Source organism: Callionymus lyra, chromosome 17, assembly GCF_982586985.1.
Source record: "Callionymus lyra chromosome 17, fCalLyr1.hap1.1, whole genome shotgun sequence".
NCBI classification, from domain to species: Eukaryota; Metazoa; Chordata; class Actinopteri; order Syngnathiformes; family Callionymidae; genus Callionymus; species Callionymus lyra.
Genome location: NC_141834.1, coordinates 16,270,509 through 16,293,030, shown reverse-complemented (window position 1 = coordinate 16,293,030; position 22,522 = coordinate 16,270,509). Strand labels below are relative to the sequence as shown.

The window sequence follows — 22,522 nt, the reverse complement described above, 5'->3', positions numbered from 1 at the left end:
GGACAGTGACCCTACACTGTCTCAGACGACTTTGGTTAAACATTTTAAACGCGTGGGTAAAACTGTCTGGCGCTCGATCCAATTGAGAATATGTCGCAGGACTTAAGAATCGTTCTGCACCAGCAGAAACCACTCAAGGAGAAGAAGAAGCTGAAGCAGATTTTTCCTTTAGAAAAACAGACAAAAAAAGCTTTTTTTCTTTGGACTCGCCCTTGGAGACTTCCAGCTATAATTGCTGCAAAAGGTGGCGCTACAAAGACCGGACGTGGCTGAAAACACACGGACATGAAACCCCTAGACGTGTGTGTTCGAGGCTTTCAGGAGAAAACCAGGCATTACACTTTATAATGAGACTGATGAGTCATCATGTCACTCAAGAAAATGTTTTATGTCAACACATTTAGTCCATACAAAGGACTTTTTTTTTAATGATTTAATAGTTGAATTGACATGACAGCACTTCTACGTCGTCACATGATCGTGGGCATGACGAATGATTGGCTGAAAGTTCGATCGATAAGCTCTGTGCTCTTTTGGTTTGTTGGCACTTTTATACCAACATTTTTACATTGAAATTAAAAGGGTAGAAATAAAAAAATATTGACAATAGAATTAAAAAATGAAATATTGTAATTACAGTGTCAAAAAAATATTTAATTTAGAAAATTTCCCCTTTTTTTTTAATTAAGCTTTAAATATATTTAATCTTTCCATTATAAAAGGTCGAAGAAATTGTTAAATTAATTTAAATAATTTCTATATTGAAAATATGTTGTTTTTTAAACAACTGAATAATAAATCTGGAATATTATATACATATAGAGTTTAATTTTCTTATTCCAATAGTTCATTTGTTCTCTAAATTTCATATTTTCTTTAATTTGTAGTATTTGAATGGAATCTATAAAGTTGCCTACAGACTAAACCAAAAGAGTTGTTATTTACTCTTTAAAAAAATTCAAACATTTTTAATTGATAGCCACAAAATTCAATATCATCTGTTGGCTGGTTGCACTATTATTATACATTTTTTTATTTAATTCTAAAGCCCACAAATTGAAAAATATTGAATGTATAACATTTATTTTTGAATTATTGTAATGAGAATATTAAACTCTATGTGTTGAAAATGAATTTAAAAATATATTTATATATATAACTATTAAAACAAATGAAAACTAAATCATCCTTTCAATATATAAATAATTGAACTCAATTGTTTAATAAATAAAACCTTTTCAGTTTCGCATTAGACAGTTTAAATTCAATTATTCTGATGCCACTGATTTCCTTCCATAGCGACGTACTTACCGAATATCTTGTCTATAGACTGGTTGGACGGGAGGCTGCAGTTAAAGATGGAGAACTGTCGCTTCAGTCGTTGGGGGATGTCATTACGACCGCCCCCCGGATGAATCATAGCTGCCAAGAACTGGATGTCGATGATATTGGTGAACTCTCCCGGCCTCTCCAGGTTATAGAATCCATTCTGCTCCATCAGCTGACGCACGATCTCATTGGTCACCTGCGTGGAGGATCTTTTAATGACCTGCAAAAGGTGTGTTTGAACCCAGATCTCGTACCTGATCCCCCCACTCGTTGATGATGGGCATGTTGACGTCGTCGATGAAGACGGTCATTTTCTTCCCGGCGGGGGGGCCGTACGTGGACCCCATCCTCTTATCCACGTAGCTTTCCACCGTCCTCTAAGGGGGTCGAAAAGAAGATGAACGAGGAGGATCATTAAAATCTGATGATGCTGCTGCTGGTGGAAGAACAGACGGCGAAGCGACGACTCATCAAGAGTGACAATCGATCGATACTAGTGATGATCGGAGACCTCTCCGTGGAGGAGTAACAACTCTAAACATCTTTAAGAAACGATCCACGATTGAAAGAGAAATGAAAAAAGTTCACCTGGAACATGAGCGGAGTGGTGGCCGACGAGAAGTTGAGGCTCTTTCCGATGTGGGTCTCCGGGTCGTACTGGGACATGTAGCTCTTAATCATCACGGTTTTGGCCGTCCCCTGCTCCCCGATCAGCAGCACCGCCTGAGGAAATATATTTGTTTTGACTCAAACTCCGTTCTGGACGGATAATCACCCGAGTCCGGCTGATAAATTACACCGTAATTCGGCAGTTAATCATTCTCTCTCGAGACACAGAGATCCATAGTATCATATCCTGCAGGAAAAAAAAGATTATTGACTCGGCTCTCAATTAAATTTGCTTAATTGAATCTAATTGAAGAGCATAAGTCAAGCACAGATTCTACCTCTTAAATGATATTAACAACTTTATATAATGAAAGTAAGATGTTGTTTTTGTTAAGACCTGCAGGCGAATAAACAAAATGATATAAGAGAGGGTCGGCCTCGTCATTTTCTGTAATTACGTAATTACGTGGCCTTCATAAGGTCAAAGGTAAAGTAGAAACTAGACATTTTACTTTTGTATTAATTTATATTATTCATTACTAGTATCTAAATAAAATGAAAAAGATTTTGTTTTTCTCATCATGAACATGTTTTGAACGTACTACTTAATAAAGTTCTCCCACGTTTGAAATCTCGGCGAACGAGAGGTTACGCGAGCGGAGTCCATTATGGCGTAATAATGGCTTCACTTCCCCACGCCACGCTTTGTTTATACAAGGGGTCCCTTGAGTTGGATGTTTGGCCAATCACAGCAGAGTAGGCGCGGTTATGGTAAACAGGATTTCATCTCCAGAAAGTGTTTTCAGTGGGTGGGGCTTATTATCATTTTCTAATGTAAAACAGACACTGATGATACAATAGATTCCAACAACTATTTAACACACAGTTAAATCAGCTCATAAGTTAAACTTTAACTGAATATAAAAAAAACATTTGGAGGCAAAAGGTGCTTTTAAGTGAGATTTCCAAAAATTAAAGTTAAATAAAATGCAATAAAGTAATGTTTTTAGCTTATTTTGCTTGATTTTAAACTGCTCCCGCCTTTATTATTTGCTTGGTGGGCCCTCAAAACTGCCTAAAATGTGGCCCCTAAGAAAATGTTGCTGCCCATCACTGAAACTAGAGGGAGCCTGTGAGGCTAAAGTCGGGGTTCATCTTCTGATCCTCCTTTAAATATTAAAAGCATAAAGAAATGAATCCATGTTTTCATCTCATCGACGTACTTATTTCATCAGTATCAGCCTCTGTTCGTTCTCTGACGGACGGATCGATACGAGCATTAGCTCTAATGAATGAGCAGCTTTCATACAGAATATCGACGAGTTTGTTTTAATCTAGTCTTCGGGGGTCGATCGCCCGAGAAGCTGCTCCACTCAAAGCGCTAATTAATCCAACCTGAAAAAAAGCTCACCTTGCCCTGCTTGGCGATGGTCTGGATGAGGAAGTCGGTTCGGACGTTGTCCACATTGGGGACCAGAATGGAGCTGTACTCCGGGGTGGACTCGGACGGGTAGACGTACTCCTCCACCTTGGTGTTCCAGTGGAGCCACTGACCTGTGCAGATGAGATGGATTTCAAAAGATAGAAAAACCCTCTCGGGGGGGTTCCCTTCTCACCGTCGGCCGTCACGTGGTAGTCGAACATGGAGTCTTCGCTGTCGGCGCGGATCTCCGGCAGATTCAGACGGACGCCGTCGTTCCCTCTGAGCCACGTCTCCATCTTCCTGCGGCTGTCCTGCTCCAGGACGGCGCCGGCGCTCCACATCAGAGCGAAGACGTACAGGCGCTCCAGATGCTCTCGAGATAACTCGCCGCTCTGCTCCTGAGGAAAGATGGGAATCCAGATCTGACTCGACAAGGCCATGTTTATCTCTGTGTGCACGAGGGCTTCACGTCTTCTTGTAAAGAACCTTCAGGAAACTTCTTAGTCAGGAGGTGGAACTTCTTCACACGTTATTTTCCTCAAGAGAAGCAGATTAAGATGAAGTGCTGCCTCCTAAACACTGGTTGTCCAGGTATGTCTAACTAGCAGGAAGTAAAACACATTAGAGGTTTGTCTTCGTTCGGCCCTGAAAACTATGGAAGTACAACAGTTCCTTCGGAATATTTAACATTTCAAATATTGAAACGTTCATATATTTTTTTATTCATAATTACATTTAATCATTTTGATATCTAGATGTTCGATTCGTTTTCATTGAACACTTAAATACTATACTTTCTATATTTAAAGGTTTGATTTTTTTGTTATTAGTGCGTTAAAAGTTTTTGAATATTTTCACAATAAAAGTTTGATATTTTAATTCAAATAATTGAAAATAAATGTTTTATTCAACGTTTTTTGAACGCTCAGAAGACCACGTGACAATATCATGTCGCATGATTCTCTTAGAGTTCTTTATATTTGCACCTTGTCATCCACAGCACTTTGTTCTTTTTAATGCGCTTTGTTCTTGTTCTTGTTTTTATGAAACTATCGTCTGCTGTGAACTTAAAACCCAATTTCCTGAAGGAGATCTCCAGAGGAATTAATAAAGTCTATCTTAAGGTTAATTCAGTTTGCCTGGTAATCTTTTGGTATTATCTGGTGCAACTATTATCCCTTATGTTATCTCAGGGTCAAGCCGGTGGCCTGAAAAAACAAATGTGTTTGTGGTATCCCTTGTGTTGTCTGGAACAAGGTGAACAACCTCCACCAGTGCATTTGTATTTAAGGAAGCCTTCGGGTCACCTTGACCCTGAGACAACATGAGCGTTAAACCAACATTTTTACATTAAATTAAAAAAAGCTATAAAATAAAAAATATTGAATTTAGATCATTTAACTGATTAAAAAACATAAAGTCGATCTTTATATTAATAAGGAATAAAAATGTTGCAAAAATAATTTCAATGCTTAAAAAAAAAGTTAAAATGATAAAATTGACGTCTCAAAATTTAAAAATTATAAAATGTAACCATTCAATATTCTACACTTATATACTTCTATAGTTAACAAACATACTTCAAATGTCCATGGTTGCTATAGAAAACAGTTTTTTTTAACTCCAGGTAGGAAAAAGCCGTCCCTTCAAAGCTCTGGTAAAATTAATGACGTCGCACTGAAGCTCATAAGACTAAAAGTAGCTTCAAATATCACTTCAGCCGTCATTTTTCTGGCACATATCCTAGAAGTCTCTGCCGTGGGCATTAAATAAAGTGCAGTTTTGAGATTACTTTGGATGGTATGAGTCCTTGAAGCATGTTGACGCACTGCATGATGACGAAGGCCTCCAGCAGCTCCATCTTAAACTCCAGCGACTGGATGCAGAAGCGGTAGAGATCTGGGAAGGAGGAGGCGAACAACTCCCTCAGCACCTCTGCTTCCTGGGGAGACCGTTTCATTAACCAGCCCTGGAAAACAGTGACCGCGTTAATAAGCTCAACAACAACAGCGTCTGTTAAATGAACAGGAGGAGGCGGCGGGGGGGGCTTGTACCTCCAGTATGGGGCTCCAGTTGAGCACCGAGGAGCTCATGAACACCATGCCGTTGCGTGAGACGGTGGCCGGGGAGGCGTTGTCGATGTTGTGCGGCTCGAAAACCACTTTGCAGTTGGGCGCCATGGGGATGCGGTCGCCGTTGGCCAGCGTCAGAGTCTTGTTGTCGTCCAGGACCGAGTTGAGATTCTCGATCCAGATCGCGTCCACCGGTCCGTCCAGGACGATCCAGATGTGCTCGCCTGATGGAACGAAGAGTATCATTGGTTGTAGCTTGGTCTGTGTCGTCGTTTTATTTTGATAGGTTTACGATATCAAATTGTGCAATCAGATACTTTTATTTGAGCCAACCATTCAACGGCCCTCATAAAATGACATGGATCACCTTTTCAAGAACTTTGTTGTTCTTCAATTCAAATCTTTTGTCATTCAATTGTATGATTCTATGTGCCGCGACAAATAACAACATAAGAGTCGACCTGAGAACAAAAAACACGAAATGTGTCCTTACTGAAGACAATTTAATCACTTAAATAATTCCAGTTTCATGTCATCAGGGTAACAAAATGTGTCGTATTAGTCCATTCTATTACGTTTGAAGGCATTAAGAAGACAAATTTAAAATGAAAAGTTGATGTGGGTTACTAGTATGTATCCCCTCTGTGACAGCAAATTATTTATTTTAAAAAAAAGAAAAGAAATGTGTTGCATGCAGTGTCTTTTTATAAGAATGTGAAATGAGGTCCTTGGCAGAGGTTTGCCCTCTTATAGTGCCTTTTTAAATCTCCGACAAGATGAGAATGAAAGTTATTATTACCGTCAATTTTTAATTTGGAGTTCTTTATATTTGTGCCCTGTCATCCATAGAACTTTGTTCTTTTTATTGCACTTTGTTCTTGTTCTTGTTTTTATAAAAATGATCGTCTTCTGTGAACTTGAAACTGAATTTCCTGAAGGAGATCTCCAGAGGGATTAATAAAGTCTATCTTAAGGTTTAATCAGGTATCCTGGTAATGTTTTGTATTATCCGGTGGCACTATTGTCCCTGATGTTGATCTAAGGGTCAAGCTGACCCGGTGGCCTGAAAAAACAAATGTGTTTGTGGTATCCCTTGTGTTGCCTCAAGGTCCATGTGAACGACCTCCAACGGTGCATATGTATTGATGGGAGCCTTCGGGTCACCTTGACCCTGAGATAAGACAAGGGATACCACAAACACATTTACTTTCAAGGGCAAAAAAAAATCAGAATCGGACAATATTTATTTACAGTATTGTGAAAACATCACAGGGATTTTTTTGTGAGTATAGATTATAAAATAGACTATGATAAAATGAAATGCTAAAATTGATACACTAAAATAAAAGAAGTTACTCATAAATTAAAGTTAATTGGAAAAATGTACGAGTTAAATAAAAAATAAAAATGTCCCGGTAAAGAAACTAAAGTAGAATGAAAACACAGAATTGTTCTCTTTCTGTAGTGTTCCAACTTTCTTTGGAGCAGCTACACAAAAACATCTTTGATGAAATGAAAAAAGAAACTTCTCTGTCTGAAGCCACAACAGAGTTATAAAGAGCCACAAATCCCTCTCTTCAACTTTATATAATAAACGAAAGAAGAGTTGCTGATCCAAAGGATTGTATTGTAGTGTTTACCAGGCGCGGCGACCAAGCAGCGAATGACTTGTGCGACAACACACACACACACACAACTTGAAACGACACACAAGCAATTTGACAACATCTGCCTTTCAGCGGCAGCAGCAGCTTGTGAGTTCACACTGAACAGTTTCAAGCGTTTGCTAACACGACGCGTGTATAATCATGCGAGCGGACGCATTCAATTTTAATTAACTGAGGATTGCATCAAGAGATAAAACAGTTGTGGGTTTTTCTAAAGCGTGGAGTTCTTTCTCCACAATTGTGCTGCCTTTGAACAGAAAAGAACTTGGGAAAAAAGGGACAAATGTGGCCACATAAGGAAAGGTTTCCATGCCAACTATATTGAGGCTCTTTTTACATGCAGACCTAAAAAATTATTGAGCTCAGGTACTGACGAATATTTGTATTTAAGGACTGAAAAAAGTGAAGTCACACATGCTTCTATAATCTGATTAATTAATGTGATTTTTCATCAAAAGTAAAATCTATATTTTTTGACTAATGAAAATAAATACATGTCGAAAATAAAGTCTAGCAGCCATTTGCGTTCCTAAAGCAGTTCTCTTGTGGACTGTGTTTTCTGTAATAAACGCTACTATTCAACAAGTTAACTAACAATACTAAACATTTTCAATTTTTAAATAAAACGCTATAAATTTCACGGAAACTTTTCATGACTAGTTACGACCATTCAAAAATTAAAAAAGAATCCTAAATGCTGAAAAAGTATTATTTGTGTGTCCATGAACAAGTTCTTTATTTTTTTTTTGTACAGATTGAAGGTGTAAGAGCTTTTATTTTGAAGTATATTTGGCCCTCACTTGATTTAACGTCATTAAATGTGGCCCCTATTGGAAAAAAGTTTGGACACCCCTGCTCTAAAAAATATATTTTCTATCTTAAGGTCATGTAACATGATTAAAAAAGTATTTATATATATATTTATATAATATATCGGCATTAATTGAAGCATATAAATCATACCTAGAGAGTTATTTAAATACATCATTTTAAAGTGACTTTGGATTTTGTGTCACTCAATTTTGTGGCGCTTACATTTAACCGATGGGATCTTAAGCAACTTCTTTTTTTTTTAAGTATGAACTTTTGTGATGTAAATTTCATATTCCCTGGTGGACTGTGGCTGTAAACCGAGTGAACGCCCATCAAGGGTCAGCTATAGCCCCAGGACCTGATTTTTGTCACTTGGTAATTCAAAAAAAATGTGAATAATAAACAAAAATGTATCTAATTTCACTGGATTTGCAATGTTGGTCTCACAAAGCACGATTTTTAAATGTAAAATTTGCATTCGTGCTGTTGCTAGCTCTGAAATCAGGATTGATTTTTGTGCTATAATGGAATTATCTGCGATTTTTGTTCATTTATTGTTTCAACATGCTCAAGTTCCGCCCCTTTTTCCATCGCATCAACTAGTGACATATGGTTCAATGGAATCTTTATGGATCATAAACACCTGCTGGTTGTAATTGGGAATTGATGGAAGAATTAATGCGAAGATTTCTGACCTTTCTTAGCTCTCAGTGTTTTCCTCCACAGTGTGGAGAAGATGCCATCCGTCCAGTCATTGGTCGCCACATCGAGTCTCCCGAACATCTGAGGAGCCGTGATGGCTTTGGGGTTCATGCGCATCTCCTTGTGGGTCTGGCCGCATTCTGTTAGCATTAGCATTGCCGGGTGAGTCTGTGACCCCGTTGTGAGGTGGGATTTCTAGGGCAGTACCTGTCATGGCTTTCATTAGCGTGTGAATGCAAGTCGTCTTTCCGGCCCCGCTGGGCCCCAGAGCCATCATCCCGTGTCGGACTCTCTGGGTCTCGAACAGCTGGATGACTTTCAGCTTCCATGGAGGGTTAATGATCAGTCCTGCGTCGTTCACCTGAGAAAATAACAAAATAACACAATTAACCGAAGAAATGAGGAACTTTACTGTCCATCAAACCCTCCTACAGGTTCTGTGCCGGACCACCGGAGCTCATCTCAGGTGTCATAGGACAGAATTCATTCCATGCCTCAGCGTACCTGTCTGTCGATGGCATCCTCCAATTCCGGGTAGCCGGCTTTATCCAGCGTGATGCCGGGGAAGAGATCCTCGATCAGGCTCAGGAAGAGTGGCTCGTCCTCATCAATCTTGCGAGACGGACAAACATGTTTTTCTCTCTTTGTCACTTTTAAAATTGCATTTCCATGAGCAAATCTGTTTGACGCTGACCAGTTTGGATAGATTCATGTCCCTGAGGACCCTCATGACGATGGTGGACTCTGTGTCACTGGGATTCGCCCGCTTAGCTGCTCCCAGTGTCCTCAGCACTGACAAGATGTTCCGTAAACCAAAGTCATAGTGGACCTGAAAAGACAATTGTTACAAACGTTGCATTTAGTGGATAAAGGATATATTCTGTAGCCCTTACCCTAAAACCCTAAACCTTATACCCTAACTTTAAGACCCTTAACCTAACCTTCTAACCCTAAAACCTTAAGACCTTAACCTTCTAACTTCAATACCCCTAACCCTAAACACCTAATCCTTACCCTAAACCCCTATCCTCAAAACCCCCTAACCTCAAAACCCCTAGCCCTCAACCCGTAACCTCCAAACCTACTAACTTTAAAACCCTAAACACCTAACCCTAAACCGCTAACCGCAAAACCTCCTAGCATCAAAACCCCTAACCCTTAACACCGAATCCGAACCCTCACCATAAACCACTAACCCTTAAAAACCACCTTAACTCAAAACTCCGTAACCCTAACCCCCTAACTCTAACCCTAAACCTCAAAACCTCCTGACCTTAAGACCCTAAACCTAACCTTCTAACCCTAAAACCTTAAGACCCAAACACCTAATCCTAACCCTAAACCCCTAACCTCAAAACACCTAATCCTAGCCCTAACCTTAAACCCCTCACCTCAAAACATCCTAAACTCGTAACCTCAAACCCTAACCCTAAACACCTAATCCTAACCCTAACCCTAAACCCCTAACCTCAACGACCCTAACCTTAAAACCCTGTAACCTTTATCCTAAATTCCTACTCCTAACCATCCAACCCTAATTTCATACTCCTAATCCCCTAAACCTACACTATCACATTGAATGTAGGAGAAAAGAAACACTTGTTAAAGAAAAACATGTAAGTGAATAAATCCCATAACAGTACCAATTGCAAGTCCTTTGAATCTTCGAATACATACATAATACATTTTAAGTTAGAAGGTGGGGGTCAGTGAAATACTCCAGAAACAGAAATTATAAGTAACGATTTTATAATATATGGGTCTTTTTGTTGGCTAAAGAACTAAAAATAATAATTAGAAATAAATAATAATTTATTTATAATATAAAAAATGTACCTGTTTGGAGAGCTGCTCCTCACAGAGCTTGTAGAGGGTGAAGAACTTGCGAGCCAGTTCCATGTTGTCGATGAAACCGCAGCTGGCCAGTTTGACCCGGATGATGATCTGACGGTCGGGAACCATCATGGCCACGGAGCGGAAGTTGATCTTCAAGTTCTCGGGAAGTTCCTGGCGACCTGCATAACCCGGGTTCTAGTTGCGATAAGAAAAGGTTTTTCTCTTTGCATATTTTGTCTCACAATAGACACTAAACCTTTCTTTTCAGGGTCTAAACAATCCAAGCAATCGTTGACATCGCCTACCATCGTGAGGAAGATTCCAAATTCTGGATTCATTTCAACCGTATCTCCATCGGTGAAGATGAAATTTTTCTGCCGCTCTTTTTTGCAGTTGAGCACGATGGCGATCTGCTGGGCGGCCACCGACAGAACCGGGAGTTCGATGCGGTTGAACTCGTCAAAACAGCCCCAGGAGCCGGACTGAGCCAGTCCTGAAACGGCATTTGTGGCAAAACGTCAACTCCAGGTCCAGTAAATTCAGATTTTTTTTTGTTTTGTTTTGTTGTTTACATTACCTTTGAAAATTCTCCCCAAGCCTCTGAAGTCCATCTGGTCCGAGCAGTTGAAGACCACCACGTATTTTCCGAGACATCGACCCATGTCTTTTATGGTCTCGGTCTTACCTAAAAAAAAAGGGTATGTCCAAAAAAACTCATATTTTTTGCTTTGATAATTACATAGTTTTTCCCTATTTAGATTACTATAGATTCATAAATATAATCACTAAATAAATTGTTTTTTATCTCGTGATTTTAGTAAGTAAGTGCTTTTCTAGACCAGGGTCACAAAGCGCTTAAACAATCAAAACAATATTCAATAAAGTATATTCTTTAAAGGGCAATTGAAAATTGAAGGGGAACAAATCAGATAACATAGATAACACCTCTCAGATCATGACTATGTAGTAGTGATTTTCTTTAAGCCTCATGATGGCGTATCATGATACAGTGTCATCATTTTAAAAGACCACTAGATGGCACTCTCACTTTTAAATAACGATTAGGTGTAATTGAGTTAGTAGATCAGACAAAGACAGTTATCATCATTGACACCTCAAAATTGGAAGAAAAAAAATTGAATCGGAATAACACGGCCCATCTAATCATTCTGGGAATTCTCGAATTAATGTCGGACGTTCCCACCTGTTCCTGCAGGACCAGCTGGAGCCCCCCCCATACTCATGTACAGAGCTTGCGCTAGAGTGATGTAGCACCTGTGAGAAAATGCAGCATATATTAGATTGATATTTATATATGTGTATCAACTATAGCATTCTGATTGAAAAGGAAAAAGCATCTGAATTTCACTGAATATGAGATATAAGACCATGAGACAGTTGGGGCTCTATGTTAATGCGAGAGAACCGGGGGATGGGTTGGAAGCCGTCGGTCATAAACTGGGCAGCATCTGCTTCTCTGTCAGATGTCTCGGGTCGGTATCTTTCTGCTGCCGTCTCCTCTTATCCTCCTCTCGCTTTCCTTCTGTCCGTTCTCATTCGTGTCTCTCAGCCTCTGCAGCTACAGTTGTAGGTGATATTCTGTCTTCTCACTGTGAGTCCTACCGTCTCTCTGTGTGAGTGACAGCAGCAATGAAAATCATTTGTGTAAGAATTATAGATGATTATTCTTGGTGTCTTTTCCTTTTAAATATAATCAGTATGCGTTAACTGTAGGTCAGTTGGGAACAGTGTTCATACTGCAGGAGTCCAGTGAGCCTTCAGTCGTTTCAAAAGGTAGTTATCAATTCTGGTCTTTTTATGAGTTAACCATTATTATTATTATTGATTTTGTCATCATCCAGACGTTTTTAAGAAATTATGTACAAAAATACTTTCCCCACTGAGGCATTTATCCTTTTAATTCAACATTTTCTAAGAAGCTCAGTGAGGCGACTTATTATTACTCACAGAGGCTCAGTAGAATCACTCTGCAATGCTCCCTCATAATATTACTTTGCGAGGCTCCCTTGTATTACTCCGCGATTTCTCCCTTGTATAACTCCGTGATTCTCCCTAGTGTTACTCTGTGATTCTCCCTAGTATTAGTCCGCTATTCTCCCTAGTATTACTCCACAATTGACCCTCATAGTACTCAGAGAGGCTTCCTAGTATTACTCCGCTATTCTCCCTAGTGTTACTCTGCTATTCTCCCTAGTATTACTCCACAATTGACCCTCATAGTACTCAGAGAGGCTCCCTAGTATTACTCCGCAAGGCTCCCTAGTAATACTCTGCCTTTCTCCCGAGTATTACTCCACGATTCTCCCTAGTATTAAGCCGCAATTCTCCCTAGTATAACTCAGTGAGGCTCCCTAGTATCACTCCGCGATTGTCCCAGATAGTATTCAGAAAGGATCCTTAATTTTACTCCGCAAGGCTACCTAGTAATACTCAGAGAGGCTCCCTAGTGTTACTCCGTGATTCTCCCTAGTATTACTCTGCTATTCTCCCTAGTATTATTCAACGATTCTCCATAGTATAACTCCGATATTCTCTAGTATTTGACACAGTTGATCACCAGATCCTGCTGAGAAGACTAAGGGATGAAGTGGGACTGTCTGGGTCTGTGTTAGAATGGTTCTCATCTTACCTTTCTGGGCGCAGTTTTAGTGTATCTGCCAATCAAATGAGGTCTGAATCGGCAGATCTGTTGTGTGGAGTCCCTCAAGGTTCTGTTCTGGGTCCTTTATTGTTTTTGCTGTACTTGATTCCCCTCGGTAAAATCATTCAGAGATTTCCAGATGTTTCTTATCACATTTTTGCTGATGACATCCAGCTCTACTGCTCTTTTGACCCAACTGAGCCCCAAAGGATGAACAGCTTAGTCAATTGTTTGCTAGAAATCAAACAATGGCTGAGTGAAAACACTTTACAGCTTAATGTGGACAAAACTGAAACTCTGGTGATTGCTCCTGATGATAAGATTCCAGGGTTGAGTCAGTACTTGGGTGACTTAGGTCAGTCTGTCAAACTGAGCCTGAGAAACCTGAGTGTTGTATTTGATAAAGACATGTCTCTTGTTCAACACTGCAGAAAACTGACCAGAAACTGTTTCCTTCAACTGAGAAAAATCTCTAAACTTAGGAAAATGTTGTCACAACATGATCTGGAGCTTGTAATCCATGCGTTTGTTTCTTCTCGTCTGGACTATTGTAACAGTTTGTTTTCATGTCTTAACAAGAAGGAGCTGTCTCGTCTGCAGTTGATTCAGAACTCTGCAGCGAGAATGCTGACCCGCTCAAGTAGGAGAACTCACATTTCTCCGATCCTTAAAACTCTTCACTGGCTTCCAGTTTCTTTCAGGATCAACTTTAAAATTCTGGTTCTTACTTTCAGATCTATTCATGGTCAGGCTCCTCCTTACATCACTGATCTGATCCAGCCTTACACCCCAGCTCGGTCTCTGAGGTCTGTGGATCAGAATCTACTTATGGTTCCACGCACACGGTTCAGGACCAGAGGAGAGAAATCTTTTCAGGCTGTTGCTCCTAAGCTTTGGAACAATCTTCCTCTCTCTTTGCGCTTGATGGAGTCTACTGACTCCTTTAAGAAACATCTTAAGACGTTTCTATTTGTTCAGGCTTTTCCTTGAATTTCTCGAACTCCTGTGTTGTTCTCGGTGTTGTCTTGATCTTTGAAGTATGTACTGTTTTGAGTATTGTTTTGATTGTTAAAGCGCTTTGTGACCCTGGTCTCGAAAAGCGCTGTATAAATGAATATTACTTACTTACTTACTTACTTAGTATTACTCCACAATTGACCCTCAAAACTCAGAGAGGCTCCCTAGTAATACTCCGCTATTTTCCCTAGTATTACTCCGCTATTCTCCCTAGTGTTACTCCGCTATTCTCTTTAGTATTAAGCCGCAATTCTACCTAGTATAACTCAGTGAGGCTACCTAGTATCACTCCGTGATTGTCCCAGATAGTATTCAGAAAGGATCCCTAATATTACTCCGCAAGGTTACCTAGTAATACTCAGAGAGGCTACCTAGTAATACTCAGAGAGGCTCCAAAGTATTACTCAGCAAGGCTTCTTAGTATTACCTTGCAAGGCTTCGTAGTATAACTACGTAGGGCTCTGTAGTATTACTACACGATTATCATAGTATTACTGCAGGATTATCATAGTACCACTCCGTGAGGCTCAATATAATCCGGTGCACCTTATGGTCCAAAAAAAAACCTAGGTTCCTTTTTTTTTTTGTCTGTGTTGTTGTTTATGTTATGTTATAACTTATAATGTTATTATTGTTGTCATTTTTGTTTTTCAGATGATTAATGTTGTGGTCTTTATAAATGTTTTTTTCTTTAAATATTTGTTGTCCATGTACTTGATGTCGTCATATTTAATGTCAACTTAAAATTTCTACAGTTATCTGTACATTGATTTTTAGATTTCAATTCAGATGGTAGATGTGAAAAAGAATTCGATAAAGCGCCAACAACATCATTTAATTTGGTTAAAAAAAAGAAACTTTCAATTTTATATATTTTCAGGAACATTTCCTAAAAGCTCCTAAAATGGACCCTGGAAGATTGAAAGAAAGAAAGGAAAATGACAGGTAGACTGAGGTGAGAAACTGCACTTATCATCCAGACACTGACAGTTAAGAAAAAGGATGGAATAAAAAGAGAAGAGTGGCTCGATAAATGGATGGTATTTGGTCGGACAGACAAAGGCAGTGATGATAAGTTGTAGGTACAGGTAGAGAAAAAAGGTTGACGGACAGGGATAGACGGGCATATCCAGGACTGATGGATTGATCGAATGACAGGTAAAAAAAGAAGAAGAAGAGACGGAAACAATTCCAGGAGCTCATATTGAGAAAGTGCTAATCATGAAATTCTTCATCATCATGGTGTGTTCGGGACATTACCTGTCAGTTAAAGGCGTGATGACAAGCCTTTCCGTGCAGCCCAAAAATTCATTCTGGTAGATAAAGGGCACATCTGTGATGCGGATGATCATCTTATCCTTATTGAAGTAGAAACGGCACTGCTTCAGCCACTCAAAATCATTGGGGCTCTTGACATGTAGCCGGCACTGAAGGAAAAAGGATAAAAGAGTGTGAGATGAAGGGTGTAGAAGGGAAAAGGTAATGAATATGAAAGTGTGAAGAATGAGGTGAAAGTTGCTGATATGCTTCAAGGAAAAATAAGGTGAGGAGGAAAACAAGTCAAGGACACAAACAGAAGATGCATCGAGACACTTGCACCGAATGAACTTTAGAGAAATCTGTTCCCGACTGTCATGTTTCTCACACATTTATACAAGTTCTTCAAACTCACCAAGTCATCGAATATGTCTCTCTGATGCACATGGATGGTGATGAGGGTCTCGTACTTGGTCCTCTCCACGGCGCTCAGGTCCCGAGTGGTCATTGAAATGAGGGAATTCAGCAGGTCCAGAAACTGCTGGTTGGTTTTAGCCATGATGCTGCGATCGTACCGAGCGTTGGCGAGAGCGTCTTCCGAGTCCTTCGTCCAGATCACCTGGATCCCCAACAAGCCCACCTGTGTGTGGAAGAAGACTTTGGACTTGAAGCTCGAGAAAGTCAATGAAAAAACGTGAGTACTACAGATATATTCATGAGCTCTGAAAACTGTCAAAATGTATTTTTTAAAATAACTAAACCTCTAACATGTGGTTTGACACCTTATACGTGTATAAATGATATTTTTGTTAAGCTATTTATTTATTTTTGTTTTATTTAAATAATTTGTGTTCATTATATAAAACTCTTGGTTTGTTTCCATCCTGCAGTTTTACCCTGGGTAATGCAAAGACACTGTTTCTTTAAGTGGCATTGCAGACAGCAGGAGCCGAGGTCTCAAAAAGGCAAGTCGTACAACTTGATTCATCAGGAAAAAAGGACATTGTAAAATGTATGATATGACTGCTAGCTTAGCAAGTCGCTAACAGTGCTTGCTCATTGTGAGAAGGAATGAAATTGACCGAGAGACAACACAAGGGATATCACAGACGCATTTGTTTTCGGGCCTTTGCGACACCTTGACCTGTATATAACACAAGAGTAAGCATTGAATAATTTAATTCTATCTTTTCTGTATTCAATGGTTTGACTTAGTTTTTTATGAATAACAAAATACTATTATTTATCCATTGAAAGTTTGTTTAATTAAAAGTTTTTTTTACACATAGTTTTATGTTCTAATTGTAATAATTCGATACATTTAATAAATCCAATATTTTTTTATAGCATTTTAAATTGTTATAAAAAAGATTGCACTATTATACCAACATTTTTATATTGAATTAAAAAGGCTGCGAATAGAAAAAGGATTGAATTTAGAACAATTGTTTTTTAATGATACCAAAGTATATGTGTAAAAAAATCTATTCACTTTGAAGAAAAATAAAAAATTCCTGTTCAGTTATAAGAAAATTCTATGTTTCAATATAAAAATACTGAATTTAATTATTTAAAAAAATATTTTCAAAGCTTAAAAACTACTAATTTTCAATCAAATTAACTCCAAGTTTCAACATTTTAAACATTCAATATTCTGGGGGATATATGTCTTACATGATAAACAACATTTAAGGGATGATATTAACAAGGATTTATGCCTGAGGCTGAAAAATCCCAATATTTTTGCAGGTTATAAATGACTCACATTATGTTAACATCTCGTCCAGGAAGATTTTTAATTTCTTAAAATACTAACTAAGTTAGCTAGCATCGTCTGGGTACGACATATGGCGTCTTTTTTCCGTTTTTACCTGAGCTGGGAAGGAGTTGAGGAACTCGATGAGCTGGAAGTTGGATTCCTGGATTGACGCCACGGCCTGTCGGATGACTGAGTGCAAAGAGCTTTGGGATTCCTTCAGGAGGGCATTAAGCCAAACCTCCACATTCCCTTCTGCCGTGACAGGGCGGTCCAGCTCGATCGTCTCCCCCTCTCGCGACGATATCGCTAATATACGATCGTAAACCTAAAAAAAAAAAGTCAGCATCAGGAAGTCCAACCGAGGCACTTCAATTATCTCTGCAGTTACCCTGTCATGGAATCTGACGGATTTGATGTTGTCAAACACGTTGAGGAGGTGGGCCTGGATCGTGTGGGAGTCCGAAGCCTGGCCCAGGATCTCCAGCAGGGCCGGATCGGAGACGAAAAAGAATCGAGGGAAGAGGAGGCGTTTTTTTTCCAAGTACCTGTTGAGCCGGACATAATGTAACATCGATTTCCTCGAAGCGGCGTTTTGCGTGGATTTTACCCCGTCAGGGATTTCTGACATATTTCCAGCTGCTCCAGCAGATGAGGGAGGACCTGCCCCATCGTCTCGTCTCCCACACACGACTGAATCACGTTGGGCATCTCGTGCGCTCGCATCATGATCCTCACCCAGGATTTGTCAATGTTGGAGAAACGCTTCGCTTCCTGAAAAAAAAAACATTTAGGACACTGAAGTATCAACGATAAAAAAAACTGGTTTATTTGTTCTCGAAAAACTACAAAAGTAAATCCTTTTTGTCATTTTGTGCACAAGAAATACTTTACTTTTTCTACTCAGTATTATGGCAATTCTATCTTGATTAACACCGATGTTTGTTAGTGTGTCAAAAAGTCCTACACAGTGTCATATTTGGATTCAAATCATACCTTTGGCAGTTGTTTGGCGATGTCTCCACCAACAAATACAGCCTCCAGGTAGATCCAGAGGTTCTGGACGGTCATCCAGTTCTCAATGATGTCATTGGTGTTGGAAAGATTCAGAACCCACTTCTGGATCTGGGACTTAAATGGGGTGTTGTATCTACACAGGAAATTGTTATAAATGAATGTGTTGGTGGAACTTAAAGCGATATTTCACCCAAAATTCAAACTTCACTCATTTTCTACTCACCCTCATGTCGACTAAGGCTAAGGATTATTTTCAGAGTAATCTGTTCCTTTTTATAGCTATAGAAAAAAAAGTTTTTTCATTTTAATGTAGCGACTGAAGCTTAGTTGTCTTCGTCTTTGTCCGAAAAGACACTTAAAAACATCCATATACCTTCATACTGCTCGTCTGTCACGTCTTGTGACACACTTCCTGTTTCGTTCTGATTGTTCAGAACCACTGCACCTGTTGCCTCAAGGTGTCAAAAACCTCATACAAGGTGTAATATTTGGATTAAAATACACCTGACAGGTTGTTATGCAACGTCTCCACCAACAAATATCATCATTGGTGTTGGAATGATTCAGAACCCACTGAATGATCAAGAGTTTAAAGCCTATTCTTTCTCAGCAACAGGTGCCAGATTATGATCTTCACGATGTGCTATGTCACATTCAAATTCCTCTTCGGTTTGACTTCCTGGATTTCCTCTTAGTGTTGTTCTTATTTGGTCTAGAGTCTGCTTTTTGTCATGTTTATAATGGTCGAGTTTTTCCCCCTGACCACTCTTTGTTTTTCAGTCTTCCTACGTTTGTTCTCCGCACGGTTTATGGTGTGCTTTAAGTTGACTTGGACTGTCAAATGGACACTTACGATTCTAGACACCTCTTATCTATTTTAAAATATTTTCTTTTTGTTTATAAACCTGTAAGTCAACTCATTTGTTGCTTGGTGATTTTATTCCACGTTCTGGTCCAGCTCATATCCAGTCATCACACAGATCAGAGAAATTGTTCCGAAAGATTCTCTTACATTTTAAGCCTTGAAGCTCCTAGTTTCTCGGATCAGAGATTTACTTAAAATATACAGACATATTAATTGAATTTAAGAAAAAACTTTGAACAATTTCATATCAGGGTTTCATTACAAGAGGGACGTTACTGACAAGCAGTATGGAGGGATTTCTTTCAAAAGACAGCGAGATCTCAAACAGTTCTGTTGGAAACTCCAAAAAGACATGGATTACTTTAATAATCCAAACCCTTAGTGGACTTGGGGTTGAGTAGAACATCTAGGTTGACGTATCCCTTTGAGTCCCAAACCTACCTGTTGCTCATAAGAGATCCCAGAATCATCAGACTGTCCTCCATACTGGCGATGATCTCCGAGGTGCTGTCTCCTCTCAGAAGAAGCTCTCCTCTGGTTTTAAAGGTGGCGAAAGTGAACGTCTTGTTGTCCCACTCGGCTATAACCTGCTTGAGTCTTTGTTCGATGTCTCGCTCTTTGACCGCACTGATGCAGATATCCTGCGGAGAAACACTCGTGAGGAAGGAGTCGGCTTAAAAGCCTGTGAGCGTCGATCCTACCTCGATCTCCTCCTTGAACTTGAGGAGCGGAGCCTCCATGATGTTGCGTAGCTTGAAGTTGTCGGTCTCCACATCAAATGTGTGCCCGGTTACCTGGTTACCAAATATACCTTTAAGAACGTGATTTTTTTTTAATTTGATTAATCTCACTGACCTCCGTTATTCTTTTCCAATGGCGGGCCATCATGGCTTTGTTGGTCATGAGCTCCAACAGGGGGCAGCACTCGCTGAATTCATCAATGGTTTTCTTCAGGTCGAGGAAGGCCGGCCACTCCTTGAGAGCGTGAGGCAGCTTACGACACCTTTATGGTATAAATCAATACTATGTCATCGAACTTTAGATGGGTTTATGGTATATTCAATAAATACAACTTTGATTTGACAAAATGTGCTCTCACAGCAAAAACTATTTCCTGGCCAAAGTCCTATTGTCAAGTAATTGAAAAAATCCTTCAAGTTCTATAGATCAAAGTCAAATCACTTCCAAGTTATTTGGTACAAACCAAAGCTGCCAAAATGTTTGCAGCAAAGCCTTTTTTTCAACTACAATAAAAACGACTTACTTGTCTTAACCTTGTACTGACTTGTCTCCAGTGATAATCCCTTTTTTTCTTTTATTAGTGATTATTTATTACATGAAATTGAGCTTTTCCAGATAAATAAAGTGAAATATTTCAATGGACAGTAAAACACTTAATAAGAAACAAAAAAAACGAGCATAAATCTATACAATTTCGGGGTCATAACATTGTAGGTCTTTGAGTTCAGCCATTTTTAAATTATCATCTATATTTTACACATATTGCAGAATTTACATTAACTTAACTTAACCTTAACTATATAATAATAGCAATTCATATTTGTAATGTGGTTCCGCTATCAATGGTCCACAGCTTTTTCCCCACAAGGAAATATATGTTTATACTGTGTATATATATATATATATATATATAAATACATATACTGTATATATTTATATATATATTCTTATTTTCTCAGCTGTTTTCTTAAATGCATTTTCTCTCTTCAAATTATTCCAAAAAACATATTTTACTATTACATTGTTTCAGTGTCCTCATATTTCATCTTTATTACAAACTGCTCCTGACACTTCCACCTTCTCAAATGGCCCCTGGGAAAATTAATTACCGGCCTGGTATAAGTAGAGCGGCAGAGTATAAAGTATCACCAATGAAAGTGCCTCAAAATTGCATCATGTTATTTGGCCCAAAGTTATGCATCTCATATTTTTTCAGCCGCCCCAGAAGGAATTACATGTCTTCTTCAACTCTTGCATCAACATAAATTGGTGAAAATTACCTTCAACCTTTAACTAGGTCTGGGCTGAAGGGGGAAGGATTTTGGAATTTAAAAGATGAAGATAATGCTAAGCCAAGCCATGGCTATTTTCCACTTTCCTACTGTTGATTCCTGCGTCGTTCTTTTGTACGTTCTTCAATGAAACAACGTTCTAGATGCACTCACCTGGTCTGAAAGTCGAGCAGTTCATTATTGATCTTCTCGATGTGGATGTCAGCCCACAGTATGTCATGGTAACCGTTCACGGTTTCGATCACACTGTTGTAAAGCCCGTAGAGTTTCTGCAAGAGCGTCAGTTGCAGCCGGATCTCCAACAGCTGCGGGTGCTGACTGACCGGAACCTCGAAAAGTTCCTGTCCGCTTGTGTAGGTGATGTACTTCCTGTAGAGGTTATCGAACCGATTCTGGGGAAATTACGAGATTAATTTATTAAAGAATTATGTCAAGTTTTATTTTCAGTTGAGGCAACACTATACCTGGAACATGATAAGTCGATCACTGGCGTCTTGTGGCGCTAATCCAACTGCCATTGGACCATCCTGGGGAGAATATAATTCTTTTAACCCTATTGATTCTGGAACCCTTGATCATGTTGTCTAATTTACCTTTTCGTAATCAGTGTAGAATTGTTGACAGTCCTCCCTGAAGACCTCGACGTTGTTGGCCAGCTCCACTCTAAATCTGGGCTGAAGGGCCATCAGTTCGTTCTGGATCTCTTTTCCCCGAGACAGCATTTTCTCCCAACTGTACCGCAGGGCGTCGACCCTTTCACCCTCTTCTTTTGCGACCGACAGCCCGTATTTGTGAAGCATGGCATAGGACTCCTGTCATGAAATGAAAATGAAGAAAGGCATTCATCTATTACATTGACATACGCTGATAACTGGTACTACAACCAGGACTCTACTATTCCTGTATATATCTGGACAAAAAAGAACCAACACTACATCTTTTTAAGACACATACCTAAGCTTTGTAGAAAGTCATATCTAATACTTCCATTTTATTTTTTTAATATTCTGCTTTTCTTTGATCCTCTTGAGTAACTTCCTGTTCTTTCTCTCAAGCTTCCTAAGTCGAAAACATTTAGCATAAAACTTTTGCTTCAGCAATCAGTACGGTAGGTATTAGTTTCTTTTTAACTTGTTCCTTTCTTGGTCTTGTGGACCACTCTGTTTTACTCGTGTCTATTATTTCAGTTATTACTGAGCGTGTCTCTTTCTTTCAGAGATCTCTAGTTTTTTAGTTGTTTTTTCCAGCCTGGTGACAGAAGGCTCAATAGATAAAGTGGACTTTGAAGATATTGGACGCATTGTTCCTGAATATTGTGTGTTATTGTCAGATGTATGTATTTGCATTTGACAAGCTTTGGTCAGAGACCGAAATAAATAAGCTGTATGTCATACATGCTACGTCCTCTAACAGGCTTTGAAACTAGTTAAAGGACGGCTATTGTGAAAAAAACAACTCTCCTGA

At 39.2% G+C, this 22,522-nt stretch overlaps 1 protein-coding gene across 1 annotated transcript in view; it reads right to left on the bottom strand.

The window, feature by feature from the left end:
• dnah5 (dynein, axonemal, heavy chain 5) overlaps nucleotides 1–22,522 on the bottom strand; it is an 82,375-nt gene that overhangs the window by 48,356 nt on the left and 11,497 nt on the right. Inside the window, exons 25-51 of the mRNA XM_087813279.1 lie at nucleotides 21,652–21,870; nucleotides 21,523–21,585; nucleotides 21,212–21,450; nucleotides 19,881–20,028; nucleotides 19,727–19,819; nucleotides 19,467–19,666; nucleotides 18,140–18,293; nucleotides 17,754–17,917; nucleotides 17,535–17,691; nucleotides 17,259–17,471; nucleotides 15,803–16,027; nucleotides 15,391–15,557; nucleotides 11,656–11,726; nucleotides 11,029–11,136; nucleotides 10,757–10,944; nucleotides 10,452–10,646; nucleotides 9,310–9,444; nucleotides 9,120–9,227; nucleotides 8,823–8,976; nucleotides 8,609–8,755; nucleotides 5,416–5,657; nucleotides 5,154–5,330; nucleotides 3,555–3,759; nucleotides 3,350–3,492; nucleotides 1,918–2,052; nucleotides 1,584–1,706; nucleotides 1,312–1,525 (exon numbers count right to left, since the gene is read on the bottom strand). Of these exons, the coding sequence (XP_087669405.1) occupies nucleotides 1,312–1,525; nucleotides 1,584–1,706; nucleotides 1,918–2,052; nucleotides 3,350–3,492; nucleotides 3,555–3,759; nucleotides 5,154–5,330; nucleotides 5,416–5,657; nucleotides 8,609–8,755; nucleotides 8,823–8,976; nucleotides 9,120–9,227; nucleotides 9,310–9,444; nucleotides 10,452–10,646; nucleotides 10,757–10,944; nucleotides 11,029–11,136; nucleotides 11,656–11,726; nucleotides 15,391–15,557; nucleotides 15,803–16,027; nucleotides 17,259–17,471; nucleotides 17,535–17,691; nucleotides 17,754–17,917; nucleotides 18,140–18,293; nucleotides 19,467–19,666; nucleotides 19,727–19,819; nucleotides 19,881–20,028; nucleotides 21,212–21,450; nucleotides 21,523–21,585; nucleotides 21,652–21,870 (4,387 nt within the window). The remainder of the gene's footprint in view (nucleotides 1–1,311; nucleotides 1,526–1,583; nucleotides 1,707–1,917; nucleotides 2,053–3,349; nucleotides 3,493–3,554; nucleotides 3,760–5,153; nucleotides 5,331–5,415; nucleotides 5,658–8,608; nucleotides 8,756–8,822; nucleotides 8,977–9,119; nucleotides 9,228–9,309; nucleotides 9,445–10,451; nucleotides 10,647–10,756; nucleotides 10,945–11,028; nucleotides 11,137–11,655; nucleotides 11,727–15,390; nucleotides 15,558–15,802; nucleotides 16,028–17,258; nucleotides 17,472–17,534; nucleotides 17,692–17,753; nucleotides 17,918–18,139; nucleotides 18,294–19,466; nucleotides 19,667–19,726; nucleotides 19,820–19,880; nucleotides 20,029–21,211; nucleotides 21,451–21,522; nucleotides 21,586–21,651; nucleotides 21,871–22,522) is intronic.